Below are 19,288 nucleotides of genomic sequence, written 5' to 3'. Positions count from 1 at the left end.
GTGTCGAAGACCTTCCGAAAGTCCAGAAAGACTATGTCCACTGCTACCCCTGCATCTAAGGATTTGGTGACCTGGTCGTAGAAGGCCACCAGGTTGGTCTGACAGGACCTGCCTCTGATGAACCCGTGTTGGTTGCCCCTAAGCATAACCTTCCCCACTGGCCCCTCGTAGACATGTGCCAGGATAATTCTCTCAAAAAGCTTACCCAGGATCGAGGTAAGACTAACTGATTATAGTTTCCTGGCTCCACCTTCCTCCTTTTTTTGAAGATGGGAACCACGTTGGCCCTCTTCCAGTCCTCTGGTACCACAACAGAGCACCGTGAGTGCTCGTAAAGCCGTGCCAGGGGTCCCGCAATGACCTCAGCTAATTCCTTCAGCACTCTGCGAGGGAATGTGAAGTGAAGTGAAGGTGTGGGGAGTGGTGGTGGGTAAACAACTAAAAGACTAATCTGCTGACCCATCATGGACAGTTGTAAGAAATACCTAGCCAGTGAGAGAAGTGCAACACAGATGGGGCTTAACAAGCTCATCAGGGTGCCCAAGGGAGAGGTGGAGGGAAGAACAAATGGTGGGATATGTATTTTGGGAATGTACATACACAAAGGAGGTGTGGGAAAGTGTCCATTGCTTTCTGAGTGTCACCAAAATAAACTTGTTGTTAGCACAGGAGATGGTACTATATGGACTCATACCAAAGGGACAGAAGGAAATGTTATTAAGGACTTTATTAGTATGTTTTAAAACTAGTTTTGGGAAGTAAGAAACCTCTGGATGTTTAACGGGTTGGCTTTCACTGAAAAAGTATACCTGAAGCTGGGGCTGCTTGAACTGAAATACTACATCAATCAGGACAAGGAAGAGATTGGAGAGGAAGAGGCAGAGAAGAAGTGGAAGAAGGATTGGACACAATTGTTTCACTAGACCTACTGAGAGGACTGATGGGAGGAGCAGAGAGTTGTAGGTGGTTACTGAAGTAACACTTTTTCATGGGGTTCAGTACAAAGACAAAGATTTATCATGGTTTGTTCTTTTGTGGGATACGTTGTTTAAGGGTTTAATATTTGTAGTTGTATGTTTTTGATATGGAGTTGTTTCTGGGATGTGAAGTCTTGGTAGAACAAGGACACTCAATATGTGTAGCTTTGTAAGTATAGGGTGACAAGTGTGTTTTTAATAAAATGTATTTAACAAAAAGGTTTTCATTAACATGTTTGCTCCTTATGGGCCATGACTTTAGTTATGTTCAGTGTTGACTGTATTTAATCAGTTTCATAGTTGGTTTCCATTACTGAGTACATGCTGCTTTTAGCAGCAGTTCAGAGAAAGCCAATATATTTAATGTGGTTTCCTCGTATGCAAATGTGGCTATTTTCCCCCATACTGATTGGGTGGGAAAACTTTGTCTTATATTCAAGTAAATACAGCACGTGCCCTGGCTGCTACTGTGCATGCTCAGTCTACATGTCTTTGTAGCTGCTCATAGTGGTACATGTGCATAGGGAAGTGCATCCAGCAATAGAATTCCAGCCTGCTTGTAAGTGGTATTTTTGGCACTTAAACAACCAAAAATGCCACCTACATGGCCAGGTCTGGACACCTGGACAACCAGAATGGAAATAGAATGCCACCCAAATTGTGCATAAGTGTAAATACCACTGTGAGTTTCATTTATCACAAAGAGGAATAAAATTCTCTCCTTATAATCCAGCCAGAGCACCTGTCTCTTACTACAGACTGGCTGGTTCCTGGTCCTACTGTTCTTCATTTGTTGAATTAGTAACTAGAACAGGGGCAGGCAAAATATGACCCATGGGCCAGATCTAGCCCTCCAGGCACTTCCTTACGGCCTGCGGAGCCCCTTCAGACCCCTAGTAATGGAGGCTGCAGGCACTTAGGGCTGTTTACTAGGGTTCTGGCTGCAAGGCAACAAACCCTGACCTCAGCCCGACCCAGCTGGCCTCGCCCCACCCCTAGCTCAGGCCAGGTGTGCAGCTTGAGAGGGGCAGGAGGGTCTGGTCCAGATCCTGTGACACCAGTGAAGGGAAGGGGTGCCTGGGCCAGCTTCTGCCTCGCTGCATGGGACTAGACAGGCTCCTACCACCCAGGTAAGGAAAAGCAGCTGCTGTATGGGCTTCTACGATGCTGCACTGTGCTGCTTGGGCTGGGCCGGGCTGGCACCTGGAAGGGGTAGCAGCAGCTGAGCTGACTTTGCTGTGTGCTGCTGGGCCAGCTTTGCCACATGCCACTCAGGATGGGTGGGCAGAGGTAGGGGGAAGCTCTGGCTTTGCCACGTGCTACTCGGTCCAGGCCAGGTTGGCACAAGAAAGGGAAAGACATGGCTGAGCTGGCTGAGCCACGTGCTGCTTTGCTGTGTGCCACTTGGGACCAGCCTATCCTGTCCTGAGCAGCACGCAGCAAAGCTGGCCCAGCCATGGCTTTCCCTCCGTGGTGCCAATCCAGCTGGGCCCAAGCAGCATGCAGCTCAGCTGCTGCATCTTCTCACCAATGCCAACCCAGCCAGGCCAGGCCCATCCCATCCTGAGCAGCACCAAGGAGGAGAAGTGGTGGGTGAGTCGCATGCTTCTTGGGACTGTCTGGAACAGGCACAAGTAAGGGGAAGGCAGAGCTGAGCCATGTGCCACTCTGGCCAAGCTGGGCTGGTCCCATTCAGCACGTGACTCAGCCACCGAGTCTCCTTGCCAGTGCTGACTCAGCCAGGCCCGTCCCGAGCGGCACACAGGGAAGCCGCAGTTGGGGCCTACATTGGCCACATGCCGTTCAGGATGGGCTGGGCCCAGCCCGGTTGGCAGCAGCAAAAAAAACCAGCAGCTGAGCCTCCTGGCTCTTTGTACCGGCCGTGACGGGAGCGAAGCGGAAAAGCTGCAGGTAGGCCAGTTTTGGTGCATGCTGCTCGGGACAGGACGGGTGCTGCCAGGTTGGCACTGGAGAGGAAAAGCCACGGTTGAGCAAGCTGAGCTGCCTGCTGCTTGGGGAAGGACAGGTCCAGCAGCACCAGAGGGGCCGAGCTGGCACCGGTGAGGGAAAGCTGGGCCTGGGCCGGCTTCTGCTGTGCCACGGGGGCAAGCTGGGATGGGCAGGGTCATGTTGGCAGCAGTGAGGGAAAGGGGGTGGGCAGGAGGGGGTTGGCAAGTTTTTACTGCCATACGGGCTTGATTGGCTGGGCCAGGTCCTGTCTTGTGGAATGGGTCTGGTTTACGGTGAGGGGAGGCTGGGCTGGCTTCTGCCAGCCTGCAGGTAAGGAGGGGCTGAGCCAGGTCCTGCCATGCAGGTGAGGGGAAGGGCACGCTGGGCTGGCTTCTGCACTGTGGGGTGCCAGCCCCTGCCTTGCAGCTGGGAACCCTGCTATTATACGATCACATCTACATACACTACACAAACACATGTAAGTCAGGACAAAAATGTATTTTATAATGAAATTAATGAACATTGTAGTACACGTTTGATTTTTTTAGAATATAATTTGGTATTTTTCTGGTTCAGAGATGGACCTTGCTGAAAGGCGTAATTCTGGAGGGCAAAGGAAAGGACTTCTGGTGGCAAAATTCTGGGGTTAGAGGGTGGGACTTTTGGTCCCAAGATGGCGACTGGGGGGGGGGGGCCCCCTGTCAAGGGGCAGGCCTACCCATGCAGCCCTCAATGTCTTGCCAAAACTCGATAAGCGGCCCTCTGCCCAAAATAATTGCCTGCCCCTGGACTAGACGTAGTTGGTTTGTGATCGGACTTCAGAGGGGCTGGGACATGTTTTTCTTAGAGGGCAATGAAGTCTACTGATTGTGGATCTTAAGCGTAGTTTAACAAACTTCTTCTTAACCATGCAGTGACAGGGCATTGATAGCGCCCTCCTCTGCTTGCTTTACCTTTAGCAAGGTAAAGGATGATTTTGCCAGTTTTAAGAACAGGTAGACAACTACTTGTCTAAAATGATTTAGATGGGTATGATTCTACCTGGCGCAGGGGTTGGACTAGACCAAGAGTCAGCACCCTATGGCCCATGGAGCCGTTAGATGAAGCCCCTGGAAATGGAGCCTTTGGTGGCATTCTAGTGGTGGGGGTTCCACCCAGGTGGCCAAGCAGTGGGGAGGAGTAGTGGTGGGAGTAGCAGCTAGTGCTGGCCCACCTTAAATGCAAGCTGGTTCATTTCAACCCGGAACCCCAATAAGATTACAATGACCGACCTAGCTGACCTCCTACAGACTCTTCCACTCCTATTTTTCTATGATTCTAAATCCAAGGCTTCAGCATGGGACAGTGCTGGAGCAGCAAGGCATGACTGCTTAGTGACTGGGCATAGCATACGTGTATTAACTCCCTAGAAGGTAGAGTCTTGCATAGTAGCCCCTGGGTGCATACCAGCATTAAAGCAGCCAGGTGATACCCAGTCAAGATGGCTGAACAGTGCAGAAGTAGAAAGACAAGTAGAAGGTGCATAGTTAAAGAGGTAGGAAAAGTCCAGCAAGTGACCATGTACCACCAGACAGGCTGCCTTCTGAATGTGTAGCTGATGTTGAGATCCACACAGATCTCAACATCAGCTACACATAAGACTATGGGTTTGACAGTATGGTGTTCTGTTTTTTGGTAGGCTGTTCTTCGGTGGCTCTCCAGCCCAAGGGAGAGCAAAATACAATGCATTCGGAAGTGACTGTATTCACCACCATTAACAGTTTTGCAGTTGAAAACCCATCAGCATCTCTTAATCAGCCATCCCACAGAAACAAACTTCAAAGAATAAACAAGCTAGATCTGCTAGAAATAGACTTCCACCTTCTGCTCAGACTCCTGCTAGTAGCAGTGGAGCACCGAGCCAGAGGAGTTTTGCTGAAATATGCACGAAGCTGAGGAGGGGAGGGAGGAACTGAAAAATCTAAAATTAATACTGAAGACTAGTAAAAGACAGGTCCTACACTAATATCTGTTTTCAAATTGAATGCACCTTTTCTAACCCAGCCATGCTGTCAGAGTTTACAATGCACATTTTGTCAGGAAGGGGAATGCTTATGTTAACCAGAGCGTTTGTAATATTGAAAATTAAAGGTAATTTTGGTTTTGCATAAAAAGGCATTTGTTGGTGGATTCTGGCCTGGCCCAGAAACAAAGGCCAGAATTAGCATTTAAATTGAAGAATGTTTAAGCGTATGCATGTGAGGCTTGCTTTCCAATTGTTTCCTTGATGGAGTGTCAAAGATTTACAGACTAAAATGGGATATTAAAAATAAAAATCCCCATCTGAATAATGCTGCTCTACACTAGTCCTGACAAGGACAACCACAAACTTCACTAGCTTCCAGCTGGCAAGAAACAGCCTTTCAATAAGCCTCGCTCCTCTGCACCGCCCCCTCCTCCTCCCCCGCCCCCTCTCTCCTTTCTTCGAGAAGCTCAGATATTCAGGTTCCCTGGTGATGTAGTAAAGTGCAACTTAAACTTCATGGAAAAGCTTTAAAGTGCATATAAAGAAAGTGCATGCCCAGCAGTTTGCATTTGCTACTAAAATTGTTCCCAGGCAGTGGTGTATGCAGGGTTAGAATCACTGGCTCATGTGATCCACTTTGCAGAAGAACTGCAGGAGGTGAAAGGGGAGGTGTGTGGGATTTCACATGACACTGAGAACTGTTTCATGTGGTGCTGCCATTAATTTCTTAGCTACACAGACCGGTAAATTATCTGATGATTACTGCAGACATTCTTCATAACCTGATGAAAATGATGAGGGTTTTTGTCATATATCATTCAACTTCTATGAATCGGGATGTGCCTTTGCAAAAAGAATTGAACTTTGCAAATACAACATAAATGACTAGTGAGGATTAGGAGCAGTATGTGTTCTAGTCTCTGGCTCTCTATCTGTCTTTTCTCTTTCTTCATCCTGCCTACAATCATCATTGTGTTGGCATGTAGACACCAAATGCAATTACTTTAATACTCAGGGCTATCTTGATAGGACTTTCTTCTTAACTCCGTTCATCATGACAGCCTAAGGAGGGACTGGTAAAACATTGGAAAATGTGAGGATAAGAGGAAAATGCTGATGTTGTGGAGGGGCAAGCAAGAAAAGAAACATGGATTTGACGTTACAGGCAGAAATCACTTGCATGCACAAATTTCCACAAATGAGCCTGGCAGGCTTTCTTCTTACAGGATCAATTCCTTGGTGATCCTGGTTTGTATTACTGTTTTTCATTTGTTTTTATTGGTTTTTTTTCTTATTTCATTGTAATATTCAAATACCCAGCTGAGCTGCTCCTTGCACTTGGCAAAATTGAAAGAAAATCTGTTGAACTTAAATCGCATTTTATTTACTGATGGAAAGTAACAAAGCAGATACTTTTCTCACTAATGAAAACATGCAACTCCAAATGTCTTCTGTCTCTTTTCCTTCAGCCCTGACAGCTGCTGCAGGACGGGGCAAGCTGGATGTTTGTCGGCTGCTTCTGGAGCAAGGAGCAGCTGTGGCACAGCCCAATCGACGTGGAGTAGTTCCGCTGTTCAGTGCAGTGAGACAAGGCCACTGGCAGGTAAAGTGGGACATTACAAAATCCTCCAGTGTCATTTCCCACTGTAATGGAATAGTGAGAGTTCAAACCATTAGAAACTTCACAGCTACAGTTCTGGACAATCTCTCACGCTATTATGCGGGAGAGAGATGGAAAGGGAAGGAATGCTGCTGCCCTCTGTGGAAATGGTCTAGATAGGATATTAAAGAATTTGACCATAGCTAAACATAGTGTTACAGTCTCACACACGTTCTCATATTGGATGTTAATCTTTCCTAGCTCTTGTTGTGGGCAGGTTTATAGCTGATAGACTTTGATAAATGACTGTGCTATCAGGAGTGTTTGTCAGCCGTGGTTGGAATGCTTTTGAGTTCTGTTAATAGGTTATTTTTGCCCCTCTGATTTTGTTAGCCCTTTTTTCTGCTTTAACTTTGATAGCCAGTGTGCCAGACATTCAAAGCTGGGCATTTCTTCAGCTACCCCACTGCTGGGGCATCTCAGAAGCAGTGGCTGATCAAAAGTTAGCTGTTCCAATTACCAACCATGTAATTGCATATATACATTCCATATATGCTTACATTTTGGGTCTGTGTGCATATCCTGAGCATCCATGACATTAACCTCAGAACAGTAGCTCCTAACCCCTACGCCACATCAATGGAAATTTAGTTGCACATAGACACCTTCATTTTAGCTTGCAATATCTTCTTTCTAGTCATCTGTGCAAACTGCAAGGCCACCGTTTCTGAATTCTCAAGATTGTCACAGACATAGTGAAGAGCAGAGAAAAGATGGCAAGGACACAACAATAAAACCGAGAACTCCATGGACCACTTCAGGCACCCACCCATGTTCTCAAATATGCTCAGAGGGTTGTTAAGCTTCTGTACTGTACCAACTTCCCTATTAGATTTGAGGGACACCAAAGAGTTAAATCCCCTCTGGAAATTGGTCTACTGCCCAGCCCCGACCAGAGGTAGAAACACTACCAATGGAAACTTCATGCACACAAATGTAAAATTAACAACAAGAGTATATTATGACAAGAAACAACTACAACAAAGTATTATAACAACAATATTATAAACACTGTACAGACAATATACAGTTAACGAACCTAACAGCAGTCTGTCACCCTAGGTGGCAGGTAGGGTGGCCATCGAGGTACCTCAAGAATAGAGGGCAGTTGCATTTAGTACAACTGTCCCCAACACTATGAATGTTGCATGCCTCCCGAGGCTGGGGGGACACGGTGAGCTCCCGCAGGCGGCGATGGCAGTGTTGGTGGCAGGGGTATGGTAACAGCAAGCCGGGAGTTCCCGCAGGCAGCCACAGCAGTGTTGGCAGTTGTGGAAGGTGAGTGGTGAAAAATACAGGACATAGTCATCTGGTTTCATATCAATAGAGGAGAGAGGACCAGAAAACCGGACTGTCCTCTATAAAACTGGACAAATGGCCACCCTAGTGGCAGACTATATCGCCTTAGAGAGCTGACAGATAGAGAAGCCCTGCTTTGCAGCCTCACACCCCTAAGGATTTCTTTGCTCTTCCTTCAGGTAGGTAGTGAGCACCCCAGAAAAGGGAGGGTGATATTCTACCCACCAATGTGACACGATGACACAGTTGAGTGGCTGGCAAGTGCTCAGGTGATCAGGACCCTCCTGTCATTGCTCCTGAACACTGTGCCATCCACACTGCTCTTACTCACTCAGCGATAAACTCTGGGTTCCAAACAACCAACACAACTCAAATGCTGAGTCAGTTCTATGCTAGCTGTACTTGCACACTCAGTCACACGCGTCAATCAAAGAGGGAGAGAACACAAGACAGAACAAGCCTCAGCGAGATCCACCCTGTTGACAACGACCCCGAAAAGCCACTATGGACCCCAGAGAGCCTACTGACCCTGCACTGAACAGTCTTTTATAATGGCCAAATCACGCCGCCTGTCAAATGGAGATCCAATCATTAATCTGTGATCGCTGTCAATCACAGTAAGGACCATACAAATGGAATTGTCACAGTAGTCCATAATAACTCATTAGCATAACAGTCCTAACTGTCATGTTCCCCCCATTATCAAACAAACAACTTGGCCTTCAAACAAACGACTCACTGTGTGCTGCTCAGCTTTTAGAAGTAGGTCATGACATCATTACGGTTAGGAGTTCAGATGTTCTAGAACAGCGGTTCTCAAACTTTTGCACCTTATGTCCCACCTATGTAAGGTCAAAAAATCGATGAGCGGTGAGGGGGTTCCCCAGAGGCCAGTCAAGTGTGGGGGGGTCCCCCAGTGGCCGATCGAAGCGTGCAAAAGTGAAACCGGAAGTCCCGCCATGGCATGTATGGTTTCGCTGCCACGACCTAAGTCCCACCTAGACCTTCACGTCCCACCAGTTGATTAAACCCTGTTCTAGAAGACTCCACCCTCTAGTCAACCTACACATGGGTAACCACACCAGGACTTTACTGTCTAGTATTGCCAATGGAGCGCAAAAGCCCCATACTAACTTTATACATGGCAGCACAACTCACTAATGTCACGAGACTTTTGACTTGCCCTCTAAGGGCATGTGTAGATGAAACAGGGGCCCTAAATTGAAGTGGTGGGTTTTTAAAACCACTGCTTCAATTTAGAGCCAATTAAACCCCTGTGTTGTGCACACACTTGACTTACTTGCCTCTCCGGCAGCAAGGAGGGGAGGGCAAGCTGCCAGTGGGGGGAATGGTCCCTGGGCTGCAGGGGGGGGGCTTGGTGCTTCCCTCCATGGCAGCAGTGGCCTGCCCCCTTCTAGCACCTGCATGCAGGCACCCGACTCGGGTGGTGCCAGGGGGCATCACAGCCACAAAGGGAAGCAGCAGCCCCTCTGCATGGCAGGCAGGCTCCAGGGCATGGAAAAAAAGAAAATAAGGCTCACCACTTTTCTTGTGTGGAGCCAGCCTTCCCAGGCTGCTGTCAGGCTGCCTGCAGGGCTTCCTGCAGCACCGCGAAGCTGCATGGAGCCTGGTGCTAGGCTTGGGGCTGTAGGGACAGCAAACTAAAACTCCTCAGGAGTTCTAGTTTTCTGCACCTCAAGTCATTTAAGGCACATTACACTGGCAAATTTCCTATAGCAGCTGGAATTAATACACAATACACCGCTGAGGCATGCAAACACCGACACCATTAAAGCAGTGCAAAAGCATTTAGGCTGCTTTAAAGGGTAGTGCACACACGCCCCTCGTTTCGTCTACACGTGGCCTAAAAGTTTAAGCCTAAATGTATCATAAAGGTGATTGATTTTTAGAGGCCAGAATCTAAGAACATAAAATGAAGCCTCTTCAAAGTGTCTCAGTTCGGACATCAAAAATCAGTCACCTTAGAAACTATAGACCTTCATTGCCAATGCTGCGTGCTTTGGTTATTCCAAGTATGGAACTGTTATTGCTGTGGTTAAACAGAAAAGGTTCTGTGTTTTGAAAGTTTTGAAAAAATTCTGTGGAGTTAGAATGAATAGACACTTTACAAGCTCCAGTGTCTGTCCTGGTGCATGCAGTAGCAACACCCTGAAAGAGAGAACATGGTGGAATGAACTGAACAGTGGTTGTTAGAACTGTCATGACTGTTATTACAGCATTTCCAATGCAAACAAGAACATTTTCCAAGTACTGGGAACCACCCCTGCCACACCTCACTTTAAAAGACAATAGCAAATAAAGCTTAGGGAACATATCAGGAGCCAGGGTTTCCAGATCCCACAGTTAGCCACAAAAACAAAAAACCCTGCACAAAGAAGCAATTCCCTTCCTCCTGTACCTAAGGTTTGGATAAGGCTCCAAAGCAAGGGCCCAGCAATGCTCTTCCTCTCATTTAATCCCATCAGAACCTCTTTGTATAAACTGTCTCGTGTGTGTGTGTGTGTTTGCAGATTGTCGATCTCTTACTCAGCCATGGTGCTGATGTAAACATGGCAGACAAGCAGGGCCGGACTCCTTTGATGATGGCTGCTTCAGAAGGGCATCTGAGCACAGTGGAATTCTTACTTGCACAAGGTTAGAGCTGAATGTATGCCTAGACCTATGCTATTTCTGTTTGAAAGAAGCCCAGGAACTCCCGGACAGCTGATTATCTCTCATCTGGTGGAGAAGTTTCGAAAAAGTATAATTTTGCTACACGACTTGGCACCCACAGGTTCTCTGAGGACTTTATGCAATGCCCTCCTGGTAACTTTTAGAATTAGTACATGGGAAAACATTGAAAACTTTCATTTAAATATCAGAAAGCAAAAATTATTGCATCTGTTCTGAAATAATCCTTAACTCAAATAATCCTTAGACTGTTCCCAGCTTTCAAGTTATTGTTATTCCAAATTTAGAAGCCATCTGCATTAGACTGTTTTTCTACAATTCATCAACCCACAATATAGCCCCACATATAGCAGTGGTGGCTGAGTATGGACCCTTGGCTGGAATTTTACCTACCAGGTCATCTAACCCTATTCAGAGCTAGTCTAGGCATCACAGTAACTAAAATCCTGGTGGCTCCCAGCATTTTGTCTATAACAGTACTTTCCAAATTGCTGCCACTAGTGGAGCTTTTGACTGCAAAGCAGTTGTTTGAAATTTTAGGAGAATAAGGGCAGGACAAGCATATTAGCTGCTTAAAAAGGAAGGGGGAACTGTTGCTCTGGAACAGGCATCTGGTGTTGTGCAGTAACTCACAGCTACAGGAACCTAATGATACAGGTAAGCTAAATTGCCCTAACTTTGACTTTAAATGAAGCAGGATTAAAGTTGAAGCAGCTTTTACTGTGCTTGTATTGCTACAGAATTATGCAGGCATAACAGCTGCATCCTAACAGCTTGTATCAGTGTCCTTTGATGATGCAGTTGTTCACCTGCCTATGTCAGTGATTCTCAACCTTTCTAGATTCAAAGTAGCCCTCAATAGACTCAAGCCAGCCCCCCCCCCGCCCCCCCCCTTGGAAAATGCCAGCTCTTAGTTTCCACTTTTTTTTTTACTATGAAAAAATAGAGCATTTTTTCTGTTGCAAAGAACTAAGAAAGACCACAGCAAGGCAGAATGGGTTTTTTACATTGTGGATTCCTATTCAAAATTTCTATGAATCATGCTAGCACATGTAATGGTGCTAACATTGTGTGGTACCTCATGGCACCCTTGGAAGAACCCTGGTTGAGAATCACTGGCCCATGCCTAAGAGTACAGTGGACATGGCCTTAGTCCTGGCTATTCATTTTGTTTTCCAGTTTAAGTGTGTATACCCTTGATACCATGCATTCATGTTGGAACCTGGATGCTAACAAACAGTGCACGGTGAAAGCTCCAGCTGTCAACCTAAGAGATGCCTTTTCACCACACTAGGAAATATACCTCTTGATGATAAGTATTAACAGTGGGTTAATGGAAACAGTTTAACTACACAAGTAGACAGTGTCAAATATCCAGGCTCAACATGGTCTTAGGTAATAGGGCCAACCACCCTTTAGGATGCAGGTTAATACTTACTGGGCATGTCTACATTTGACCTTTAATGCACAGTAGACTATTTTACTGATCATTAAAATGTCACATAAAAAAATGACATTACACTAATGCTTAGTAAAATAGTCTACTGCGCATTATGCATCACTAAAAAAGCACACAAATGCACTACTACACATTAGCACAGCCTAATGTGCATTAATTTAGTACCTCACATCTGCATTGGAAACTTGCTTAGGACTGTACCCCCTCCACAGCTATGATTGCTTGAAGCCCCTCAGGAAACTTTGCAGCAGCTTCATGATCAGCACTTGCAGATTCCCCAGTCATCTTAACATTGTGCAAGTTCATACACCAAAGGAACTTGTCAAACCAGCCCTTACTAGCCATGAAGGGCTCTTCAGGGCCACCATCCTCTTGAAGCAGGCAGCCATAAATTTGCAGGGCCTTACCCTTATCGCAACAGAGGAAAGATTCATCTTCCTCTGGGCCTGATCTTCCACCCACATCCCCAGCATCTTCTCCATCTTCTCCAACAGCAGGTTCCTTACTCTTGTTGCTATCTTGGCAGTATATGGTGTAGAATATATCACAGAACTCCTTCTGTTATCAGCATTCTTCTTGATGGCACATATGGTTGACTCACCCAGGTTGAATGCATGACCAAGTGCAGAGTGCCCCTCACCAGCTTCTGCACAGTTCAAAATCTCCAGTTTTGCCTCCAGTGTAAGTGAAGTTCTCTTGCTCTTTTTTGATGGACTAGGAGATAAGCTAGAAGGACGGTTAGAAGCCATAATGGGGATGGCAACTACAGAAACACGTGTTGCAGACAATGAGCAAGGAGCACAGATCCACACAAGAGACTATATTTTGGTGTGTGTCACTCCCACAATGGACTGCACAAAGCAACTGACTGCGGGCTTCCACCACAGCAGTCACATAAGAGTGAATTTACCTTGCATATTTTGGTATAAAAAGGGTCATTGCATAAGAGGAAATTAACACATACAGCACCCACATAAAGCGACGGAAGCCTGTACTAAATTTTATGTGTGTTGGAAAAGGCTCACTAATGCACATGTAGATGTACTCACTGTTAAATTGTTTTCAGCAGTCATGTAGCTGCCCCCATTGCTAACACCAGTGCATCTGGTGTAGACAGGAATTTAGTGTATATGATGATGCCAACTGAAACATTTTATCAGGCTTTTAGATGAGAAACTTGTCATGACAATTTAACTGCTATAAATAAATTTTGCTGAGTACTTTCAGTTGCTAGTGATGATCTTTAAAAACAAAAAAAATCACTAAGAAAGAGTTTATATTTAACACACATTAATCTCCAAAACACACATTTGTAATGTATCAGTTCAGTAAGTCAGAAATGTACTTAGTAGCCGTGTTGGTCTAAGACAAGAATACATACAAAAAACTAGAACTCTTGGTTCCAAAATGATACCTTTTATCAGACCAACTGGGAAATCTCAAGAAAATTGTTCTTTTCTTGCAAGCTTTTGGGATCAAAGTCCCTTCGTCAGGCTCTGGGAAAAGTATAGATGATGCAACATTGTAAAAAGTCCCCATAGGTAGGAAATAAACTTGAAGTTTGCACAGAGGGAGCTAAAGATAGAAGGCTGTCCCTGCAGGTCTATGAGAGTGTCTTTGTGAGCTATGCTGAGTAGCTTTCTGATGTGTAGATCAGGTAGCATTCCTTCCCTGGGAGTGTCAGATGGGAGACAGGAGGTGAAAAATTCTTTCTTACTGTTCTACAATGAAGTTTAAAATCTAAAATTGGCTCGAATTCGGCATCTTCCATGTGTCGGGGTGTACTTGGTAGCCATGTTAGTCTGAGACAAGAAGACATACAAAAAACTAGAACTCTTGGTTCTAAAAGAACTCTTTGTCTCCTTGTCTCAGACTAACATGGCTACCAAGTACACCCCCTTCTAGTTTTTTGTACGACTTCAATAAGAAATGTTGTCAATATTCTGTGACTACATAAGTCAAATATGAACAGTTAAATGAGCAGCTTCCTTTTGCTGGCTGATTATTTGTTTTGGGCAGAATTAATCTTTATTTTAATTTTTGCATCTAATCCCGCCTGGTATTTTCTGTCCTGAAAAGACAAAAATCTCTGAAATAAGGCCTACTTGCAAAGGGATGTTTTCTTTATTGCTTTAAGTAGCTGCGCCTATCAACTTCTAACTGAAATATTAATTGAAAACTCTTCAGCATAATTTCCCAAGCCATTTCAAATATTTATTTGCATTATAAACCACTGACAACCTTTTGTCACTATGGGCTGCTGCTTACAACCTAGCCCCTGCTGCGGGCCCAGGGTTCCCAACCCAAGAAGGGTTTTTTTTGACAATCTGCACACCTTTTACTGACAACCATTTTTTTTTACTGATACAGGTACATAGGATAAATGTAACCCTTTTGCCAGGATCTGGATGGCATTTAGAAAAGCTCGGTAGTTTCTTAGTTTTTTATGAACAGCTCCAATTTTTTACAGACTTCACAGACACGCATTTCTAGCCAGGTTTTTTTTTATAGACTGCCCCCTACATTTATGAACAGTTGGCAACCTTGCACTATCCACACTCCTGTACTCCTTGGCAATCAGGGGACTAGATAGGAAAAGGCAGGCATTAGGAACCCAGGGAATGCAACCTCTGCTGTTTCAGTGAAAATAAACTGAACATGGCAGGCAGTAGGACTCTGGAGATGTCTCCTCTGTTGCCCTGGCTGGAGCCTAATACAAGTTCCCTGAGCAGACAAGCCAGATCCAGTCTCTTCATGGGCTGGATCCAGTCTGCCAGGTTCAGGTTGCAGACCCCTGTTCTAGAACTTCCAAACTTTCAGGTGCAAATGATCCATTATGGGTATATATGCCAAGGGGTCCTCACTGTTTGCTTCAATGAAGTGGACAGAGCTGAATTAGAGCCCTTAACATTTTGCATATTAATCAACCTTTTTCTTTTTGTTCCAGTTAAGATTTAAATCGTCATATCCTTCCATCTTCCTAAATGGCACCCTTGGCACCATCTGCAGCTATTGGTTGAGTTCATGGAAAGGGCTTAAAATACAGTTTTTAACAGACATAAAAATTCTTCACATTTGTTAAATCAGGAATAAAGGAGGCAGAGGATCAAAGTACCAGCTGATCTGATACTGGATATAAGAGAATGAGTAAAGTCCAATTCACATGTATTGTGCCCCTGTACTTCCTGAATATAGAATCATAGAATATAAAATTAGGGTTGGAAGGAACCTCAGGAGGTCATCTAGTCCAACCCCCTGCTCAAAGCAGGACCATCACCAACTATGTCATCCCAGCAAAAGTCCTTGTCTAGCTGGAGCTTAAAAGCCTCCAAGGATGGAGATTCCACCGCCTCTGTGGGTAGTCTGTTTCAGTGCTGTGCTACCCTCCTTGTACTACTGCTATGTCTGTGTGGCTGCCTCATCCCCTGCACTCGGGGTTGTTGTCCAGTGCCAGCAGCCCCTGTGCCAATGAATCCACCACTCTCCAGCCCCTCACCAGCCCTAGCTGCCTCCCCTGGCCCCAGCCGCAGTCCCACACCATCCGGGGGGGCCCTGTGCTGCCAGGCCACTGGGGATGGAGCTCCCAGGACCCTTGCACCCACCCTGCTCCCAGCTGAGGCAGGACAGATGAAATCATGGCTCATCCAGGGGGCACAGGGGTGGTGGGGCAGCTGCATACATCCCAGGAGGAATGGTGCGGCTCGGGGCACATGCCTCCAGATCTGCATGGAGCAGGGAAGGCTGCCACTGCAGGCTGGGGCTGGGGCAGTGCCAGGCTCTTCCCGGTAGGGGGCCAGGCTGTGCTGGGGTGGGTGACAGTGGCGCTGGGAGTGGGGTTGGTAGGGGATATGGTGAATTTGGGGTGGCTGCACCCCCACCCCTTAACCCCCTTCCAGCGCTCTAGCCCCAGCCTGCAGTGGAAGCCCGTCCTGCCCCGCACAGATCCAGGGGCATGTGCTCCCATGCCTCCCAGGGTGCGTTTAGCAGCCAGAGTAGCACCCTCTGGACCAGCCATTCACAGCTTAGTCCTGGTCCCTACTGGCTGTGCAGTGCCTGCCCCACCCCTAGCCCCAGCCTTAGCCCCACTCCCTCCCTGCCCCTGCTGTGGCCGCTGGAAACCCTTGGTCAGGCTACCTTGCATTTGGGGAGGCTAAGCCCTGTTAGCCCCCACTTACACCACCTGTGCCCCCAGGTCCTTTTCTGCAGACCTGTTGCTTAGCCAGTCAGTCCCCAGCCTGTACCAGTACATGGGATTTTTCTATCCTAAGTGCAGGACTTTGCACTTGTCCTTATCATGAGATGTATTTTGGTCCAGTCCTCCAATTTGTCGAGGTCTCTCCGAATCCTAGCCCTACCCTTCACTGTATCTGCTACTCCTCTCAGCTTGGTATCATATGCAAACTTGCTGAGGGTGCGCTGCATCCTATCTTCCAGGTCATTGTTACCCTGTGCCTGGGAGCAGTGTACTCCAGTGCAAACTGTGCTAGAGTTTATTTCTTCCCATTAACTGCATATGTAAATGAACCCAGTGTGTTTTAATTAAAAAAGCTTTGACAGTCCTGTTCACTGTTTCAGTAAAGTCAAAGTGTGAATCATAAACTATGAGTGTTAATGAGTATGTTGCAAAGCAAATCTCATTTCACTGTACTTCATTAGCAAAGTCAGCATTTGTAAACACTTTTTATTAACAGAGTTGCAGTCATCAATCAGTTTGAAATTCACATTTCCAGAATTACCCCGTTTTCACTAATATCCAGGAGATATGGGTATGCAGACAGTATATGGAAGCCCTCTGGCTGCAGTTCAGTTGATGTTTGTCCCATCAGGATGAATCTGTTTTATGTAGATACAAGAGAAATCTAGATGAGCATTTGATTTTGAGATCGTCTTTGGTTTGGGGTAGATGCATCTACATGTGCAATTAATGTGAAGCAACAGATTCTGACATAAATCACACTGCAGTTTATTGCTCCTGGGCTCTGCATTTACACATGCACGTGGGCCCACAGCACATTGAGCCGGGTCAGAGTTGGAGCATCACCTTCTGGCAGTGGGACAGGGGGGTCAGCCTGCCAGCCTGGAGCTGCTTCAACCCAGCTCAATGAGCTGCAAAGGGGCTGGCTGTGTCATGTTGGTGTTTCAGTGCATCGCTAGCCAGCAGGCAGCCCCCTACACTGAAGCACCCTTGTGCCCCAGCCAGTCCCATCATCATCTACACGTGTGTTGCTGTGCAGTAAATAATCCCACCACAGGATAGTACTTGTATTTACAAGTACTAACCTACAGTGGTATTTATTAGTTTACTGCAGCCTAGTAGGGCCACACATGTAGACATGGAGACTTTACTGTGGAGCTGCAAGGATCCTGGTTTTTTCTGATAAAAAAAAAACCAAAACATTTTTTGGTTAAAAAAAGACCCAAAATCCACATTTTTTGAGATTAAAATGAAACCCCTCTGACGCATAGATGTATATATAATGCTGTTTCATTTGATCATGGAAAAATGTGAATTTTGGGTTACTTTTTTTAACCTGAAAATTGGGAATTTTTTTTTATCAGCGAAAACCAGGATCCCTGCTAATTAGGCAGGTCCTCAGTAAATGTCTTGGGTATTCGCACCTGGTTTTGTCAAGATTAAACTTTTCAGCAGACATAAAGCAGCTCTTCTTACATAATCACCAATCCTGGTGCAAAAAGCTAAATAGAGGAAAGGAGGCAAGCAGTGGTTTTATGTCTTTGAGTATTTCATAAGTGAGCAGATAGTCAAGGAAACCAGAAGATAATATCCTTCCTCCAGGCTATGCCAATGCTTTTTGCCATCTTTGCCATCCAACAGCAGTAAACCTAAGGGTTTTAGAATGGAAATGAGGACAATTTCTTTAAATACTTTATATACTTACATTTTTCATATAGTGCTTTGACACACTCAGCTTTCATACAAGAATTTTATATGCAGCTTCTTTCTACCCCATTGACTGGATCATCAACATATTTTGGCCAACAAACAGCTTTCACTTTCCTTCCTTCTTAGATGAGAAATGAAGTTTCAGGATGGTTTGAACAGTTAACAGCCAATGGAATAAGTGTTCTCTATTCTCTCAATTATAAAATGTCAGCAGACCCTGTTGTGAAAAAAATCTTGGCTTTATCCCACATGTTCCCTCGGCTGCTGAGATGTTTGAGGCAAGGTCTCAGGGTTCATACGATAAAGTACAACTGGAATTAGAGTGCCAAGGTGTTTTGCTCCCGCCTAGCTCATAGATCAAGAAGTGGTGTGATCTCTTTGCTTGATAACATTTAGGGAGTTGTATTTGCCACATACCAGGAGGGACTAGTTTAGAAAAGGCTTGCAAAAAATCTGCCCGTCATTATGATTGAAAATATTCTTGTTTTTCCAGAGGTACAGGTTATAATTATTCTTCCCTTTCCAAATTATGTGCCTCTGTTGTATAGTACTGAATTCAAAGCTACTGAAACCATCCTTCCTTCTCCAGCTGATGACACATCTTCGTAACTGCTTTGATCTATAGATGCCTCTTTGGTACCTTCTCTCCTGAAATTCCTATCACTTGTTTCTTCTTCATCTGGCACATTCTGCTAGCACTGAAAATCCTAGAGCTGATCCTTAGCCCTCTGGCCAAGTCAAAGCCTTCTTATTTTTTTAGTCACTGATTTACCCTTAAATATAAAATGGTGCCTGGTTTACTAAAGCTTCATGGTTTTGATGCAGCTCCTTTTTCTCTTGCTGGTGATTCTTTGTCAGATAAAGTATCTTCACCCTACTTAATTTTCAGATAAGAAGCAGCAGTCCAATTGTTATAAGAACTAAGCTTGGTACACCAAGATAAAAGTCTTTCCTGCTACAGCAGGAAACTAAGGGTGAGCAATTATTTTGGGTGGAGGGCTGCTTACTGAGCTTTGGCAGGCCATTGAGGGCCGCATGACAGGCAGCCAGGAGCAGATAAATATTAATTTTCTAAATTTTTTAGGGGCCCAATGAGCCGGATAGAATTGCCTGGTGGGCCACATATGGTCCACCCAAGTTAGAGTGATTCTCCCCCCCCCCAAAAAAAGACATTCATCTGTTCAGGGGAAGGGGGAAATCGAGCTCCACTTTGGAGCTGATACAGTGGAGGAGTCTGCCTGCAACTTCTCTCTCCCCTAGTGCTCCCCCCCTCCCCAGGTCTGGTGCTGTATAAGGAGGGAGCTGTAGGCTGGGGTTTGCCTGACCTGAGCTGGAGGGGGAG

General features: G+C 45.7%; 1 protein-coding gene across 9 annotated transcripts in view; it reads left to right on the top strand.

The window, feature by feature from the left end:
* The window catches only part of TANC2 (tetratricopeptide repeat, ankyrin repeat and coiled-coil containing 2), a 654,191-nt gene that overhangs the window by 610,612 nt on the left and 24,291 nt on the right, over nt 1–19,288 (top strand). For all 9 annotated transcript variants that reach the window (XM_019548480.1, XM_019548478.1, XM_019548477.1 and 6 more), the window contains 2 exons: nt 6,402–6,535; nt 10,423–10,546. In XM_019548480.1, the coding sequence (XP_019404025.1) occupies nt 6,402–6,535; nt 10,423–10,546 (258 nt within the window). The remainder of the gene's footprint in view (nt 1–6,401; nt 6,536–10,422; nt 10,547–19,288) is intronic.

This window comes from Crocodylus porosus, unplaced genomic scaffold (genome assembly GCF_001723895.1).
Source record: "Crocodylus porosus isolate Cpor-Errol unplaced genomic scaffold, CroPor_comp1, whole genome shotgun sequence".
NCBI lineage: Eukaryota > Metazoa > Chordata > Crocodylia > Crocodylidae > Crocodylus > Crocodylus porosus.
The sequence above is the reverse complement of the archived record's forward strand: the minus strand, read 5'-3'. Positions and strand labels throughout refer to the sequence as shown.